The sequence below is a fragment of the Xylaria bambusicola genome, assembly GCF_022495145.1.
Source record: "Xylaria bambusicola strain CBS 139988 unplaced genomic scaffold F5B22scaffold_17, whole genome shotgun sequence".
NCBI classification, from domain to species: domain Eukaryota; kingdom Fungi; phylum Ascomycota; class Sordariomycetes; order Xylariales; family Xylariaceae; genus Xylaria; species Xylaria bambusicola.
The window spans coordinates 61,033-77,184 of NW_025953570.1; the positions used below are offsets into that span (position 1 = coordinate 61,033).

The 16,152-nt window shown below is 47.7% G+C and overlaps 7 protein-coding genes across 7 annotated transcripts; 4 read left to right on the plus strand and 3 right to left on the minus strand.

Moving 5' to 3' along the window:
• Positions 1-1,275: 1,275 nt before the first annotated feature.
• F5B22DRAFT_635877 (xyn11C) lies at positions 1,276-2,148 on the plus strand (the record flags this gene model as incomplete). The annotated part of the gene is made up of 4 exons (XM_047977209.1): positions 1,276-1,532; positions 1,595-1,838; positions 1,901-2,000; positions 2,075-2,148. 4 exons carry the CDS (start codon positions 1,276-1,278, stop codon positions 2,146-2,148), a joined length of 675 nt encoding a protein of 224 aa, XP_047831341.1.
• Positions 2,149-4,392: 2,244 nt separating this feature from the next.
• On the plus strand, positions 4,393-5,980 carry F5B22DRAFT_654896 (RmlC-like cupin domain-containing protein). The gene is made up of 2 exons (XM_047979848.1): positions 4,393-5,022; positions 5,093-5,980. Exons 1-2 carry the CDS (start codon positions 4,592-4,594, stop codon positions 5,808-5,810), a joined length of 1,149 nt encoding a protein of 382 aa, XP_047831342.1. The 5' UTR covers positions 4,393-4,591; the 3' UTR covers positions 5,811-5,980.
• Positions 5,981-7,195, minus strand: F5B22DRAFT_114815 (uncharacterized protein). The gene has a single exon (XM_047968813.1). The coding sequence runs from the start codon at positions 6,691-6,693 to the stop codon at positions 6,151-6,153; it is 543 nt and encodes a 180-aa protein (XP_047831343.1). The 5' UTR covers positions 6,694-7,195; the 3' UTR covers positions 5,981-6,150.
• Positions 7,196-8,587: 1,392 nt separating this feature from the next.
• On the plus strand, positions 8,588-9,659 carry F5B22DRAFT_654898 (uncharacterized protein; the record flags this gene model as incomplete). The annotated part of the gene is made up of 2 exons (XM_047979849.1): positions 8,588-8,614; positions 8,769-9,659. 2 exons carry the CDS (start codon positions 8,588-8,590, stop codon positions 9,657-9,659), a joined length of 918 nt encoding a protein of 305 aa, XP_047831344.1.
• Positions 9,660-10,812: 1,153 nt separating this feature from the next.
• F5B22DRAFT_645874 (uncharacterized protein) lies at positions 10,813-11,337 on the minus strand (the record flags this gene model as incomplete). The annotated part of the gene is made up of 1 exon (XM_047978653.1): positions 10,813-11,337. One exon carries the CDS (start codon positions 11,335-11,337, stop codon positions 10,813-10,815), a length of 525 nt encoding a protein of 174 aa, XP_047831345.1.
• Positions 11,338-13,277: 1,940 nt separating this feature from the next.
• Positions 13,278-14,729, plus strand: F5B22DRAFT_114871 (uncharacterized protein). The gene is made up of 2 exons (XM_047968815.1): positions 13,278-14,027; positions 14,100-14,729. Exons 1-2 carry the CDS (start codon positions 13,376-13,378, stop codon positions 14,306-14,308), a joined length of 861 nt encoding a protein of 286 aa, XP_047831346.1. The 5' UTR covers positions 13,278-13,375; the 3' UTR covers positions 14,309-14,729.
• Positions 14,730-15,068: 339 nt separating this feature from the next.
• On the minus strand, positions 15,069-16,021 carry F5B22DRAFT_645876 (S-adenosyl-L-methionine-dependent methyltransferase; the record flags this gene model as incomplete). The annotated part of the gene is made up of 4 exons (XM_047978654.1): positions 15,069-15,110; positions 15,158-15,318; positions 15,370-15,898; positions 15,959-16,021. The coding sequence occupies 4 exons, from the start codon at positions 16,019-16,021 to the stop codon at positions 15,069-15,071; spliced, it is 795 nt and encodes a 264-aa protein (XP_047831347.1).
• Positions 16,022-16,152: the final 131 nt, after the last annotated feature.

Consider the following 16,152-nt stretch of genomic DNA (forward strand, 5'->3'; position numbering starts at 1 on the left):
GGAGAAGGACTGAGCGAAATCAAAGGCTTGATCAATATAAGACAACATGCGAGGATCAGTACAGAATTGGAAGTACTGAGCTACCATCGAAGACCCTGGGAGAGGTATAGTAGTATACGCAAGTGTTTGGTCTTTCGTTCGAACTAGAAGATTCATATACACCTTGTCGTTGCATTTGGGATCGCATGTTAGTTTGTTACGTTCTGGCTAGAAGCCAAGTCCATTGGCTAGTGTATATATATTGTGTTACCAGGTTACGGGCGAACATTGTTTAGTTGGGTATTGAAAAATATGTAATTGCCTAGATAGAACTGAACCCGGTGCACTTTTGCTCAGGATAAGTTATCACTAAAAGCCATTACAATGTCGTTGTACCGTGGCGTCGCGTGCTAATTAGCCAGTCAAAAAGCTACAGTGCATTTTGAGCGACCCCTATTTCATTGTGATCGTGTTGGTTCTACGCCTCCACTACAAAGTGCTTTGCCCTCATCAGTGTTAGCCTTACTCATAATATATTTATCATATAAGGTATTATTTTTCGCAGAATATCGTCTTGCATTATTTAACTTGTTGGAATAGCCAGGCGAATCAGCGTGCTTCGCGAGTGGCAATGACCCTAAACAACCTTCGGGTCATAATCTCCCGCCATGACGGAACTTAAATCAATGGTCACAGTACCTGTCTGCAGACGATTAGAGCCCAATGGGTTACATAAGACTCATATGGTAGTATCAAGCGTCGTAAAAATAAGTATGAACCTGTTTGTGTCCAATGCCGATCAGCCTGAGTTGGTGTTCACCACAGCTGGGATATCCCGAACCCACTCCCGAGTATTCTTGTCCGACTACTATTCACGAGTTCGTTAATGTAGACCATTGGGATTGAAAGCTTCGGCTGACTGGGAGAGATGCACCCCGGATTCTTTCCCACTGTCCGGTTGCGAGCCAGCAATTAACCCCAGACGGCTACATGTGATGCATATTAAGCTTGGCGCTCCCAATTTGAAGAAAGTGCCTAAACAAGATAGCAAGCATATATAATTCATACATCATTGGCCACTGCTGATGAGGGTCGTAGCATCTAATCAAGCTCATATACTCCTTGGTGAGACTAGCCCTCAAAACATCACGAGGCTTTTAGCCTAAAAGGTGTGATGATCCGTGGTGGTCAAATATTTTGATGGTATTGCAATACTTTGGGGTGGGTTTATAATAATGTACCGGTTTCCCTCTGATGCGAAAGGATAGCGGTTCATTCGTCAACAACCTGTTCATCATGCTACCATCATTCCTCCTCGCAGCTGTTGCCTTGCTCCCAGGAGCTTTGTCTCTTCCACAATTTGGGGATGTCCTTCATGGGGAAGACTCAAACGCAACTCTAGAGGCTAGACAGGGCTACTATTGGTCATTCTGGTCTGAAGGAAGTGGCAACTGGAACTGCAGGAACGGCAATGGGGGCTCTTACACAGCGACCTGGTCGGGCAACAACGGAGGGTTCGTCTGCGGCAAGGGATGGAGCCCAGGTGGTGCCCGGTTAGTTCGACGATAGGATAACTCAGTTATGCTTTGGGATCGATGCTGACGTGGTGGCACAGGACCGTGAAGTACAGTGGCACTTACGTTCCAAAGGGGCCCGGCTATCTCGCTATTTACGGCTGGACTACGAATCCTCTGATCGAGTATTATATCATGGATTCTCATGGAGACCTTGCACCTAACGAGCCATGGACCGCCAAGGGCAACTTTACGATAGCAGGAGAAGGAACTTACCAAGTGTACACCAGTACTCGAGTCAACAAACCATCGATCGTCGGCACAGCCACTTTCCAGCAATACTGGGTACGAGAAGTGCACTTTAGTATAGCGTTGCTGGGTTGATTCTAATTTTCATTCTAATATAGTCTGTCCGTAATGAGACCAGAGTGGGCGGAACAATCTCCACCCAACAACACTTCAACGCTTGGAGGTCATTCGGCATGAACATGGGCAACCACAACTACAGTAAGCCAGAACAGCCATTATCTTTTCTTTCGAGCAGTTTATTATTAGCATTATGGACTGACTTTTACCTATAGTGATCTTAGCAACGGAGGGCTACACCAACGGCGCGAACGGGCCCAGTGGGACAGCTTCACTCACCCTTAGTTAAGCTAAGGCTTGAAATAGCTTTGATGAACTGGACCTATGAGGACGGAAGATCAGCCTTTCAACTACAGTCGCTAGGATCTGAATGGCTTTCTCTTAATAGGTAGTGGATATCTAAGACTGAGCGTTGTCTATACGGTATTAGTACTAGACTCTCAAACCCAATGTCACACAGATGTCTACATAGTGAGCGTCTCGTAGGTGAGAACCTAACACTCGGCGTTTATCGCAGTTCATTTAGTATATACCGCATGTTGTAGAACGGTTGAAGACAGAAGGTCCTCGGTTGTATATCGGTTAACAGCGCGCACGCCCCAACTATCACGGCAACTACTGTGGTGTCCAGTGTAGCTTTTCTTTTGTTGTATTCCGTCAGCGCCGAACTTCGCCATTGAGCTCATCTGCTCATTTAGAGTGCAGACACCGCCAGTGTCTTCGCACTCTACTTTGTCGGTACGCGTGATAACCATCATCATAACACTTATGCCACTTGAGTATTCTCACAAATTTACTACTGATACGCAGTATTCGGCTTCTTTGATAACGGAACTTGAAGGAACCAAAGCTACCGGAGCCGCCATAACACCGTTTTGTTTAGTAGTACGTGATGAAGTGCCTATCGAGACCTATTGCAGCATGCACCATCTCTACTCGCAAGAAAGTCCTGTCAGATATTCGTTTCACGACCCGTCCATAATGCAGACATGCTCGAAAATATAGCATCAATGTCTACAGAATGCTGTTATCAAGCCTCAAGGGCCAAGAAACCATATAATCCGTACTGGAGTTATTTTAGAAGCAAAAGGTTGTGGATAGCCTGGGAATGAATCTCTATCTTCATACGACACTGGACTACGCGGCGGAATCAAGAGGATACTCTTGGCTGTTATAACCCGACCATGGCTCTGTCGGGAAGCTGCCAGCGTACTCACACGAGATCTGGGGCTGTTCTTCCATGAGGTAGTAGACAGACTGGGAGAATAGCCTAGACCTAGTGTACCTGCAGGTTACATCCTCTCCGTGGTATTGAGGAATGAAGGTACGATTGTCGATTGATAGGTGCTATTGTAAATGGAATGGTTGATTAAATCTTGAGAATTGGGGATGGGATGGTGGAGAGGCTAGCGAATCAAGTTATCGGCGAAGGCCAACTTGCTTACAGGTAAGTACCGATCGGTTTGTCTTTGAAGGAGGCGTCGTTGCGTTGTCGCCGCCCTCGGGATGTAGCCATACATGGTAGGTAGGTGTGTTGACAGCCTGCATAGAGGTCGTTGGAGATGCCCGGATACAATCCATACAAAGGGAAATCAATGATCCTCGGTATGATGGGCGGCAGAGCCTCATCACGGGAAAAGCCATACATGTATGTGCATGTATGTGTAGTGGCTGTCTCGCAATATAGAAGTCGGCACTTATGTGTAGGTGTTAGGTATTGCCTCATCAATGAATGACTCGAGGCGAACATTTCGACCAACTTTGAAGTTGAGGGGCCTTAGACATGTTCGCCCGGCTAAAGCAAGGCAAAAAGCTCCTGGTGCGGGCGAAGTGCCGCATACCTACCTAGGTAAGTACTACTACCCTGGAATACCACTTCAGATACCTCTTCAGGTACCTACCTACATGTAGCTAGGTAAGTACATAGGTACATAAGTAGGTAATCAGTCAGCACTGACTTCAGCAAGACGCTAAGCCCAAAGCCGCACGGCGATTTGGCCACTAATAAAGGCGATATTACAGATACCGAGAGATACCTATCTGAACCTATTACAGCGCCCTCGGCTTACAGCACGCTCTGCTATGCTGTAAGTCTGTAAGTCGCGTTTGTCGCTTTTCGTGAGTAGCCTGCTGATGTAAGGGGTTGGTAAGGCTCGGTACGTACCCGCCAAAGCTGCAGTCCAACGGGTGGTGGGGGCCGCTAGAGGTGGGGTGGTGGGGGCGATTACAGAGGCGCCGGCTGATTTGTCCTTGATCGCAAATCCGACATGTCAAACTTCAGCCGAGCGAAGCATCATCTCGTCGGGGTCAAATCAAATCAACAGTCACCTCGAGAATCTTCGCCGCCATTCGCGTTGCGAGTTACCTACTCATGCAGTCCTTACCATCGAATTACCATCGAACCGCTACATTCTACACTATGCATGGCTATTACACATGCGCCGCGCTAGGAACGGCCATGACGATCCACCGGCTTAGTGCACTTCGCGAATCCGGGTAGCTGGTTTTGACAATTACTTACCTACATACATTCATACATTCCTAAGCAAAGAAGACCATTATTCCTCTCCCGTCGTTCATAGCCTGGTTACCTGCATTGTCTTGTCCTGTCCTGTCCTGTCCTATCTGTAGATCTGCTATTGCATTGTTCCTGCAAGCCTGGCCACCATCCATCCATCGTCCATCCCCCCTTTGCATATAAACCTCCCGTCGCACCCATCCTCGTTTTCCCGATGCGCTTCCTTTCGCTCCTCATCTCCATTCTCGTTGCTGTCGTGTCAGTTGTCATCTACCGAGACCAAGTAATCGACTTAGCAACAGCTAGCATTGACAGAATCACGAAGCAATTGAACGCTCTGAAAGACATCGTCGCGTTGAACTTTGGTACTGGTGATATAGCGTCGTCTTCTACTACTACCACGGCCACACCCAGCTCTCCATACTACAACCCATCTGAACAACTCGTCGCAACAGAGATGTCTGTTCCACGTGCCATTCGCAAGGTTTTCCTTGCCGTCGAGCAATCCGAGGGCGCCGGCGCTCGTGTTCGTCGGTCTATCGGGACACCACAGCTGCGCAACTTCTCGCCCTTTTTGATGCTCGATCACTTCAGCATCAAGCCGGGTGCCGGCTTCCCTGACCACCCCCACCGCGGACAAGAGACGTAAGTTTTCAGTAACAAATTCGCAGTTTCGGATATAACACACAGTGTACTAACACTCGGCGAATAATAGCATCACCTACTTGCTAACTGGTGCTGTTGACCATGAAGACTTCGCTGGAAATGCCGGCACAATTGAGGCTGGCGATTTGCAATTCATGACAGCTGGACGAGGCATTATGCATGCTGAGATGCCGCGACAGAACCCTGACGGCAGCGCCAATGTGGGTTTGCAGTTGTGGGTCGATCTCCCCACTGATCTCAAGAAGTGCGAGCCGCGATACCGAGATCTGCGGGCCAAAGAAATCCCGCAGGTCGACATCAACGACAAGGTCCACGTCAAGGTCATTTCGGGACAGTCGGGAGGCGTCGACAGCGTCAAGGACCTCGCTTACACGCCAGTCTGGATTCTAGACATCGAGATCAAGCCCGGTGGAAAGCTCGCCCAGCCCGTGCCTGTGGGCTGGAATGCGTTCTCCTATCAGCTTGAGGGGTCCGCCATCTTCGGCTCTGGCGATGCCAAGCACACAGTCCAGCAGTACCACAACTGCGTATTTGAGGCTGAGGGAGACGTCGTGAATATCGAAGTGCCCGAAAACGCAACTGAGAACGCACGTTTCGTGCTTATCGCCGGACAGATCCTTGACCAAAAGGTTGTGCAGTACGGTCCATTCGTACTGAACACACCGGAGGAGGTGCGCCAAGCCCTGTTCGACTATCAGTTCCAGACGAACGGGTTTGAGCGAGCGAAAGACTGGGCGAGCGAGATCGGCAAATCGATGGTTCACTAGCCTCTCTCATCCCTATGGCCGTATCATCCTAAAAAGTCATTTTCATCCTTGGGGGAAAACCAGTCCCGTTTTCTTGTATATAGCGACCCTTTCTGCCTTTTCCCATTACCACCTCGTCTCATTCGGTTAGGCGTATGATATCATGTAGCATCGTTATTCTGGCGTACGGGGGATTATAGTTGATGAGAGAAACGACGTTTTGTGTCATGAGATAGAATAATTGGATTCAAAATTCCTTCCTGGAGGGGATTTTTTTTCTTTCTTTGACCATCTTGTTATAGCCAATAGGTCTCTGAGTTGAGACTTTTCTTTTGCATTTTCGGTTTCTTGCTTATGGCTATTACATCTTCCTGAGTTGAGATGTAATTGGGGTTTGGGTTTCGCCTCGTGGCCGCTTTGCGGGGAACGGCTCAGGTAATCTCATGGCCCATGCGAGTCGGTAAAGCTCGTCAGGAGGTAGCTCTCTGTCGGCCCAGAGATCGGCCTTCCTCGGCAGTATTCCTGTAACTTGCTGTAGTCGGGGACTTCTGAGAATGTCTCTTGTTCTCAGTGCCGGGAAGGCTCGTTTCTGGTTGCCCGGCACTGGTCTCTGAGAGTGAGATGGTGCGTGTGTGTCTGTCAACGATGTCCGGGCGATGCGCTCCCTCTTTGGCGGGTTGGACTTCTCTTGGGAGCTCATCTTGTGCAGCTGGGAATCATTTCGGGCACCGTAGCCACGACCACTTTGTCTCTTGACATCATGCGCCGATGATGCCCCGAAATGTGATGGTGATGGTGATGAGATGAGTGCCGTGGATTGTGAATGTTTTTGCGATGGAATATGACATCTGCTTGGTGATGAGACCTCTGCCGAAGGCCTGCGCTGTGGTTTCAGCTGTGCCATAATGACGATTTATCAATGTCGCAGTAGACGTGCACGTGCACAGTAAGAAAAAAAATAGATGTCTGATGGGAATTGATAGGTATGTATGTATGTATGTATGCATACGCAGACTAAATTCCGGGGATGTAGTACCAGTATCACACAAGAGGATGTAGGTGGAGGGGGAAAAGTAATGTCTCGCAGAAGAGGCAAGACTCGGCCCCGATCTTATATGAACCCTCCTCAATCAACTCTCGCCCTCACCCTCACCCTCACACATGAGGACGCCCATTGTCTCGCAAGCCTTGTGTGCTACCTCTCAGCCCAGGAAGAGCCCCGATTCGTCCCCAGGCGAAGAGGTCGCAACGGCGGCTCCTTTCCCAGTAGAGTCAGCGTCGCATAGGTAAGATCCTACCTATTTACAGCATGCCGGTACCCCGGCCCCCATATCTCACACATCTTCCTCCCCCTACAAAGTGGCGGCCAACTGGGGCGAACATGTTGCGCGTCGCCGCATTGCTTACAAGCAGGCTCTAGCAGCCTCGTAGTGAACTCGCATGCATGCGCCAGCGGGCGCTTCGGAAAGAGACGGGACTTAAGTAGGCCATTGGCTGCTGCGACATCTGACGGCCTGCGGATGATCACGGCGACCTCTAGGTACGTCAGCAGATGGCATGCATTAAAGATCCCTACTAGTAAGCCATCTACAAGAAGTAGGTATGTACATAGGTATCCTACGGCGTGTTGGTACAGTTGGGAGGAATAGTTGGTTTGTGCTTGCGTCATTGTTGTCTTGATCCTTTCGTGCTGCGTTACGCTGTCGAATTACCTGTCTGAGGCCTCGGATGAAAAGTCAAAGGCGGAAGTAGAGATACCAGGATTACGCGGGCGCTGGAAAGTTGTTGGATTGCATGTTTTCAGTGGTGAACAGGGCGGCGTAAGTGGATGCTTAGCTCCTGGGCTTCCTGTGATGCTGATTGGATATTCTCTCCTGTAGGCTACGGCTTATTATCATCGATCCCGTGCCCTGGTCTTGGGGCGCTTGTGACTGACTGCCTGAAATTCTGCCTCGTTGCTGTTAGCTTCAATGGTATGTTATGATAAGTAGCAAGATTCCTTCTTTCATGGGTGCAGGGTCTTATTATAGGCATTCAATGACGTTTTATGTGAGCCTCTGCGCATTGACCAACATCCTTCTTCTTCTTCTTCCTCACCTTCATCTCTTTCAACAGTCTCCCCACATTATGGCGCGTGTACCATCAGATCAAGACAGGTAAAGTGCATATCAAGAGACCATCATAAGTATAGATGTGTGTATGGCTTTAGTTAGATTCACTTGTGATATCTCGATGCTTCATTTGTATGCTGTTATGTTATAGGACAATGACTGACACTGTTCTGCTAGCTACACAGCACGATCCATTTTACATTGGTTTTATGAAAAGCTAATGGTTTCAAGCAGTAGATGGCACTGTAAGAGAATGGATTGGCCTTTTATCGTGCCATAATTCACAGCTCCAGAAAGAGCTAGTTGATAGAGAAGGTCACTGTCTTCTTGTTTATTCGGAGTTATGTTCACTGACCGAATAATCGCTGCAAATGCTAGGCATTAATTGCGATTACCACATGTCCGAACAAGAACAAGAGTGGACCAGCCACATAGAAACGTTGGACATACCAAGAAATAAGTAATGTGGAAAATTGACCCTGTGTTGATAAGGTTTGGGTCGTTCAGTGAATGGCATTCCATAAGTTGAGATCTAGTCCTTAGTACCCGGAAGAATAATTGTAGAAAACTCTATCAGAACATACTTCCTGACATACAAGACAAACCAAACTCTTTCTCTGTGATCTTTTCTATGTGCATCTCTTTGAGAGAAGGTGTAAGCCTAGGTCACGACCTCTATGAGATACAATGGCTCCAGCTTCGGAGCTGCCGTTGGTAAGTGTTTATTGAAATAATATTCCTTCTAAAGTCATGTCAAAGATGAAAGCTATGCTCAAAATGAGGAGATGTATGGGATACGGACCTTTATTACCTCCTACCTTAAATGAATACTTGGTCCTTTTACGACTACTGACCCCAAATATTGTAGTGTGTCTCCGTAGAGGGAGATGCTGGTTATGCCTCCTGTCCTTGCGCAGATGGAGATGAAAAATACAATGTCATGTCATTAGAGGCGGCTTCGTACAGAACTGGGGACGAGGAGCTTGTCACACTGCAGCAGTGTGACAGCGACAATGTGATTGTGCAGTGTGGCCTTAGCCACTCATATGCTCTCGGCTATTGCGGAATCAACCCGTACACTACATCTAAGGGATATCCGAGAAAGGATATCGCAACCGGAGTGCCGTTGGACAATCATCTGAATGGGGGAGCATCTACTGAGATATCCTCATTCTTAGGAGCAAACTCAACGGTTGATCATAAATATAATGATCTGTCCAAACGAAACACAACTCATCCACACAAGCATAAAAAGAAGCCCTTGCACCATCCACCCAAAAGTCTCTACGCAGAGATCATCGTGCCAGTTCTAGTCGTCACCTTCCTGATAGGGGTATTTTTCATCTTCTTCGCCAGAAGGAAAATCCGACAACAGAAGAAGTACCAGCAACAACAGCAGCAGCGAGGAAACAATCAGATATCATCAATGGAGATGGGTGCTCTCAGGCCACTCCACGATATCCAAGATGACACGAAATCAGCGCCGACAACTAGGACAACTACAACAACTACGGCGATGGGAATCCTGTCACGACAGGGCTCAGGGAGCAGCTCTACCTTCACCCGTCCTCGACCGGCGCCTTTCCCTCCACCTGCATCGCCGCCACCTAATCGGCCACTACCACCCATTCCGGTACGGAAAGTCAAGAGCCCGCCTGTGGTAGCGGAGGGGCATGGGGGCGAGGGTGATATCGAGATGCTTCCTCAGTGGCATCTTGTCTATGAGAACACGGAGTCTTCGTCCGGTTCTAAGGCGTGAAGGCTCAGACAAGGGAGGATTACGATGGGGCACTTTGTCTAAAGGCAATGTGACATAATATCAGTGGGATGGGTGAACAGTTATAGGTATTAGTTGCTTTGAGAGAAGATCGGTTCGAGGCTATCGCGAGATATTCTATTGGGCACTACATTAGCTCCTTCATACATGTTTTGATATGATATGCGATATGATTTAGCCATCATCAGTAAAGAGAATATATCTTAACGTCGCAGAGTTCTCACCATTGCGATATATTTCGCGTAATTGAGTATAATCATGTGTCCAGCAGCTTATCAATCAGTGCATTTGAATACTAGTCAGATAACCATGGCTCATTGTTAGTCTACGGTATACTTATGCGAGATAGTAGGGAAACTTAGGCGAGATCCCCGTATTACAGGAAAATCAAGTTTGTGGACCACAAACGGCAGAGAATCTAAAACCTTCTCCCATTCCAGTCTTTCTTCTCGCCTAAAATTAACCTAGTTTCGTATCTAGGCCATATATGTAGCGCGTTCAATCTAGATCGTAACACGCTGCAGTTCTTGTATGTAGCTGTGAAGTAACAAGTAACACCAGGTTTTTTGTTCAGCCTTAGTCAGGCATGGACTAAGTCTATTTGCGAGTACTCTTCGATTACTGCTGTATTGTCCTGTGCTAGCGATCTGCCCACGACTCCATTTGGGGGCTTTTCTATTCTATCGCAGTAACTTTTAACTACGACGACGCAAAACTGAGGCTACCTTCCATTTGGAACACCCGAGGATTGAACATTTTTGAACCTTGATGGGACTTTGTTCTATTACATTACTATGAAGACCGAGATTGGGTCTCGCTTGCTAACATTGACACGCTTGATATTATCCCTTCCTGACAGCAATGTATCGACTGAGAAGGTGTGAAAGCAGAATGGTATATACAGAGAGAGAGTGTATGTGTGAAATAAGGGGCACCCTCCTTGTTTCATCGACGTTGCAAACCTCATGTCAAGCTAATGTGATGGTTAGCCAGGCGTGTACCAAGCTGATCTCTCATATGGACAATGAAATTTGACTCACTAGATATCTTCTCGAGCTTGCCCTTGCGAGGGATACGTAAAGCCTTGGTTTCCGTTTCCCGTGTCATACCCGCCTGTGATGGAGTGACCATTACATCATCTCTCTACAGCACAGGGCATCTCGTGCTCGGTGTTGATGCGCTCACTACGAGTCTTGAACCACTTCCTCAGACTCTTCTTTTTGGAAAAATGTGAGTTATGCTTGTCGTCTTCGATATCAGAGTCCAACTTCCCGTACTCATGCCACGGACCCGGTTCGTCGTACAATATATCCGCAATTTCCCTACGCTGTTGTTCGTTCTCAAGGAATGTTGTCCCTTCGCGCGCGGGTGATAGATAGTTCAAGAAAGCCCCTCGCAGATTCTTTATCGCTCTAGACAGGAATACCACCATCGTTTTTCTTTTACTGCGAGGCTTCGCTGTATACATAGGCCGCGTCTCTTGTTTGAGCCGAGAATCATATGCAGTGGCTCCTGTATCGGTGGATTGTGGTAGCTTTCGGTTCCTTGGGGCGATTATTGGACGAGATTCGCCATCGAGTAGTGCATTGTGACATGAGTTGTCTGTATTGGTTCTCTTGTTTGCCCATCTGGGCACTTCGTGCGCCCCTGCTGGATACATTTCCTTGCATGCAATTCCTTCGACTTCTCCGTAAATCGGAAGTATAGGCGACGTGCGGCGGCAAGATTATCTAGGCGAAGATGGGTCACTCCATACGTGTGGAAGTCAAGAAGACTCATTAGAGTGATGCACACGCGAGGACTTTAGTGACGACCGGCCCAGAGACGAGACTGAAGAGCACCTATGTCATGAACCAACGCATCCGGAAATGAGCAACGGGAATCCAGGGTAGAATTAGGACTCAATAGTGCAGTCAAAAGCCAGAGCAACCAATGCTAGCTTTTAAGACACTTCAGCAGCTACCCGCGGCTGTGGTGAATTAGAACAGCTCTTCCAGCATTCGGCCTGTTTGCTAAATTCTGCTCATTTCCTCTGTTTTCGCCTATTTGCTTTTTGGGTATCACAACCCGAGGCCCCGTTTCGGCTAGCGGGTGTAAAATCGACATTTACAAACACACGATAAGAGGTGAACACATTCCAATGTACTGGGTTTGATTTGAGTGAGACTACTAGGAGATCCACCGTTCATACCACAAGTACAACATTTTCTGCATAATGATTATAACCGCGTAGTAATTGCTCTAGTAGTAAGAATGTCGCTGTCGTGATGGAGTGCATTGAGGTCGTCGATTTGGTGTATTTTTCTCCGGTAGTAGCGGTCGCTACAACGGTAATTACCCTGGAAATAGTATCATTCTATCATCAATCTCAGCCACAATGAAATAATTAAAGCCCTTATCTTTCAGTTTACACAGGTCTATAAGCAGATCGTTAATAAGTCGCTCTTTAGATCAAGGACTTCGAGCATTCGTTTTACCCTACGTTGGATGCAAGTTGTTTCTGGAACAGCATCACTAATTCGCCAGAGTAAGCCTTTTTCTGATCACTCACATTTTCCCCATGGAGTACTCGTTATGCTTCCATAGCTTGAAATCAACCTATTGTTCATCTGCATCTGAGGAGAAATTTCTCGTACAATACTCCGACCTGGTACATTGGAGTAGTATAGCATCTGCTACGAGCCTAGAGATTGCACTTCACGTACATGAAACAATGAGACTTTTGGGACGTCAAGTTAGTCCTTTTACTATACTCTGATATAAGTCCCATTCAGCGACCAGGTCTGTTCTATTGCACTCTGTAGCTTCGAAGCCGAAACACGCTCAGTTAAGTTTGTAAGTGGGATCTTACACCTCATCTGCCTGATGTCATTTGGTCTTTCTAAGTGTTTTATGGTGGTCTACACAGGATCAAGATGCTCGGAAATCTTGAGAATACGGCCCTCCTCTTAGACATTCTTACATTAAAACCACGACCGATTCATTTATTCCTCACCACCCCTTCCCTCCTAGAACAAAAAGCAGCAAAATGTGCAGATCTTCACAGTTGAATCCTGCCACTACCCCAACCTCGATGCTGCACAGAACGTTGCGGGTGTTGGTCTGTTTAATAGGTTTTTGGTGACCGAGACATCTTCTTATTTTCCCTACAATCGAATATAGTTCAGAGTTGGAATGAGGCGTTCCATAGATTTAACGAGCAAAATTCACGACTCAGCTCCTCCGTCCCAAGTTTATTATCGGAAGTTGGAGTTAAGGATTCAGTACTTTTTTGTACTTGGTTTCTCCATTGGTATCTATTTTTAGCATTGGCTTAGGCCTATTGGTGTTTAGTCGCGGCACTCCAGCTCACTATTGAACTCATCGACCAGGGATCGTTGGAAACCGGAGCGCGCTGGCCTCGACATTGTCACTACTTACACTAAATCCATGGTCTACAAAAATACGGGGTCACATGCCAAGGGCCTAGAGAAACATGACCGATACTCTACCCATTCTTGAAGATCATCAGGTGACGAAACTTGCCCTCATCGATATGTTATCAGGCAGCAGTGACCCCTCTCGTGAACCTGGGCTACAAACTCGCGCCTTTACAGAGTGAAGAGTGGACTTGATACACCCAACAGCCGGAACTTCTTAGTGGTTGCCAGTGCTACCGTCAGTGTCACGGACCGGCGACGTGGCCAATTTATAAAGCCATGAAGGAAGAACGAGTTCCAATAAACTCCTGTTTCGAGTTCCTCGAATACCGATCTCAGAAGAATACTTCACCTTCGACAGATTGTGACCTGCAAGTCACACACAATGCTTTCTGGAGCTACTGTGGCCCAATACTGAAGGAGAGCACAGATTTGCCGCCAAATTTCCAGGAATGGACACGTGCAGCGCTGTCAGGCTCCTTGCTTCCGCGACTGATGCCGTTTTTGCGGTTTGTCAACGAAGTCTTGAGGGACCATAAACTTGACCATTACTGGCTGACGATTCGCGCCACAAAAGCGACAAGTGAATTCGACCAGCCGCGATGGCACACAGACGATATGTTCTTTAGCGCTCGTGGAGGAGGCCTTAGAGCGGTACCACGCGAGGATGACGGCAAGAAGACCTTGGACTTGCAGACAGACTGGAAGCTTTGTACCACTTTGCTGGGACCTTCGACGATGTTTATTCCAGCTGAACACCAAGCTAAGGCGCGTAAGACGCAGCGATCTACGAGGAAAGCCTTAGCGACAGATCATGATTGTGCTTCAATCCGCTGTATAGCTTGCGCTGCTACATCTGATGCCGTCAGAGAGCAGCTTTCTATCGACCTCAGGAATATGGGTGTCATGCAGGCTGCATCAGGCGAATGCGGTAAGCACTGAAAGGGCGCTCGAGCCCCAGTAACACCTACAAATCATGATGACTAAATATGAAGTACTGCAGCATTTTTTCGCATTGGACAAGAAAATGGTGCCGTTCACTCGGAGCCTTGTATGAACGGTGGTGATCGAATATTCGTCAACGTTGTACCTGGAAAGAAAGACGAGCTGAAGAATTTGACGAGCAAATGGGGGATGAATTCTTTCCCACGGTCATGGTGGATATCACCGAGTGTGCCCAGAAGTCAGGAAGCCAGTCTATGGAAATACTGATTGTGTTCTATGTGCAACTATTGACTTGACGCCTTTGATTCCACGAAGATCGGAGAAATCTAATGTGTCTCCTATCCACGACCACTGCTATGCTCGTCAGAATCGTCGCAGTTCGCCCCTCGGCTCATATCTTCTTGTTACGCCCGGCGTGCTGCCTCTGTAATCTATCATAGGTAGGTTGCTACGTCTTAGTGCATAAATCTAGGCGTCATGGAACATGGGAAGTTCACATTCCTCTTGCATTGAACATGCCTAGCCACTCAGCTAAGGACAAGAGCTCTGTCCATGATTGGCCAATCAAGGCCGCAGAACACTTCGCGTCGGCACAGCGGTACCGACTCCTTCTCAACTAAATCTGACACGTCGTCACGACTTGTTACGGGGTGACACGTCTTGGCAGAATGGTGGCTGCATTGCGAAGTCTATCGTCACTGCTAGGTAGGTAATTTTCGGCTCTCCAGATTGGACAATCATACGGGAAAGATAGGGATGCCTTAGTTAGAGAAGTCGGCAACGCGTTACAATCCAATTTCAGTCTAATTCGCCATTATAGGTACCCCCCGGAGAACATTACGGTGAAAAATCGGTCAACTATTGTCATCAATTCAGCTAGCACGGCTGTGCGCCTGTCCTCCATTAAACTCGTTGCAATGTCCCGCCACGTCGAGCGTACATCAATGATCTGGGCCCATCTCGTTTCCAACCTTGTTCTAAGCGAGGTTTTAGATAATTGTGAATCTTTCTTTGAACATCTTCTAATTTACGAGTGAACACCCACGCATTTTGTCACCTCAACAGCATCCTGCTCGTGGTTAGTCAAAAGTTGAGAATCAAAGAGATGTCACTTACAGGTACGCCACTCGGCTCCCAACCCTCCACAAGCCGACTTTCGTATATCAGATTCGGGTTACCTTTCAAGTCCGACTCTGTTATTTTTGTGAGGTCTTCGTTCTTTTTCTCTACGGAACTCCTAACGTATTCGAGATAGGGAGGGTTTCCTGGCTTGATGACTACAGGGGTGCGGTGAGCGGATGAAGCAAGAAGGACTGTACACGACTCACCATTATCTGCCGCGAGCACAGTGCCGACCTTTACCAAGCCAAGCTCTTCGCATATCTTCAAGTCTTGTGTGTAGAGTGGCTTGTAATGATCAAGGAACAGAAGATCAATTTGTGTCAAAGACCCATCTGCATGCAAGCGTCTTAGCGAGTCGGAACTTGGGCCAACGACGACCCTGATCACTTCGCCTAATCCTGCGAGATCGGCGAGGTTCATGATAACTTTTCCGAATTCTGGGCTCTTTTCCAAGCTGTAATACACACTGCCTCCGCATTCCCGCAGTGCTGCAGCAAAGGCGATAGCAGAGTAGCCAACATACCCACCAAGCTCGACCATCACTTGGGGCTTTCGATCTTTGATGAGCTCAACTACAGTCTTGGACTTATACTCTCCAATATTCATCAAGTACTTTTTAGTACGACCGAACTCGTCAATCACATCTAAGACCTTTTGTGGGTTTCTCTTGAGTTGTTCCACTTTGGGATGGTTGAGTACGAACTGTAGGAGCTCATGCTCTCGCCCATCATCAAACTATGAGGCTTCGTTGTCAATGATACAATGAGTATTGGTGGTAGGTCTGGTTATACTGACATACACATCTTCTTGCGGCTGGTACGCCACGCCCTGAAACGACTGTGTCTGTCCACCCTCCATAGTAAAGAAGTCAATACAATGGGGCTAGGCGTTTGAGCTTGGGTTACTTGGTCGACCAGCGAAGATTGCCTTTGTGGATCGAAGAAACAAGAGTGATCGCCTGTTGCAGTGTGCTTGGGTGGCGTTTATGT

Excerpts from the sequence above, each read along its gene's own strand:
- F5B22DRAFT_654896 (XM_047979848.1), top strand. The coding sequence starts at position 4,592 with ATGCGCTTCCTTTCGCTCCTCATCTCCATTCTCGTTGCTGTCGTGTCA. Across the intron at positions 5,023-5,092 it reads CCCCACCGCGGACAAGAGAC|CATCACCTACTTGCTAACTG; the intron begins GTAAGTTTTCAG and ends GGCGAATAATAG.
- F5B22DRAFT_114815 (XM_047968813.1), bottom strand. The coding sequence starts at position 6,693 with ATGGCACAGCTGAAACCACAGCGCAGGCCTTCGGCAGAGGTCTCATCA.
- F5B22DRAFT_114871 (XM_047968815.1), top strand. The coding sequence starts at position 13,376 with ATGAAGGAAGAACGAGTTCCAATAAACTCCTGTTTCGAGTTCCTCGAA. Across the intron at positions 14,028-14,099 it reads GGCTGCATCAGGCGAATGCG|CATTTTTTCGCATTGGACAA; the intron begins GTAAGCACTGAA and ends GAAGTACTGCAG.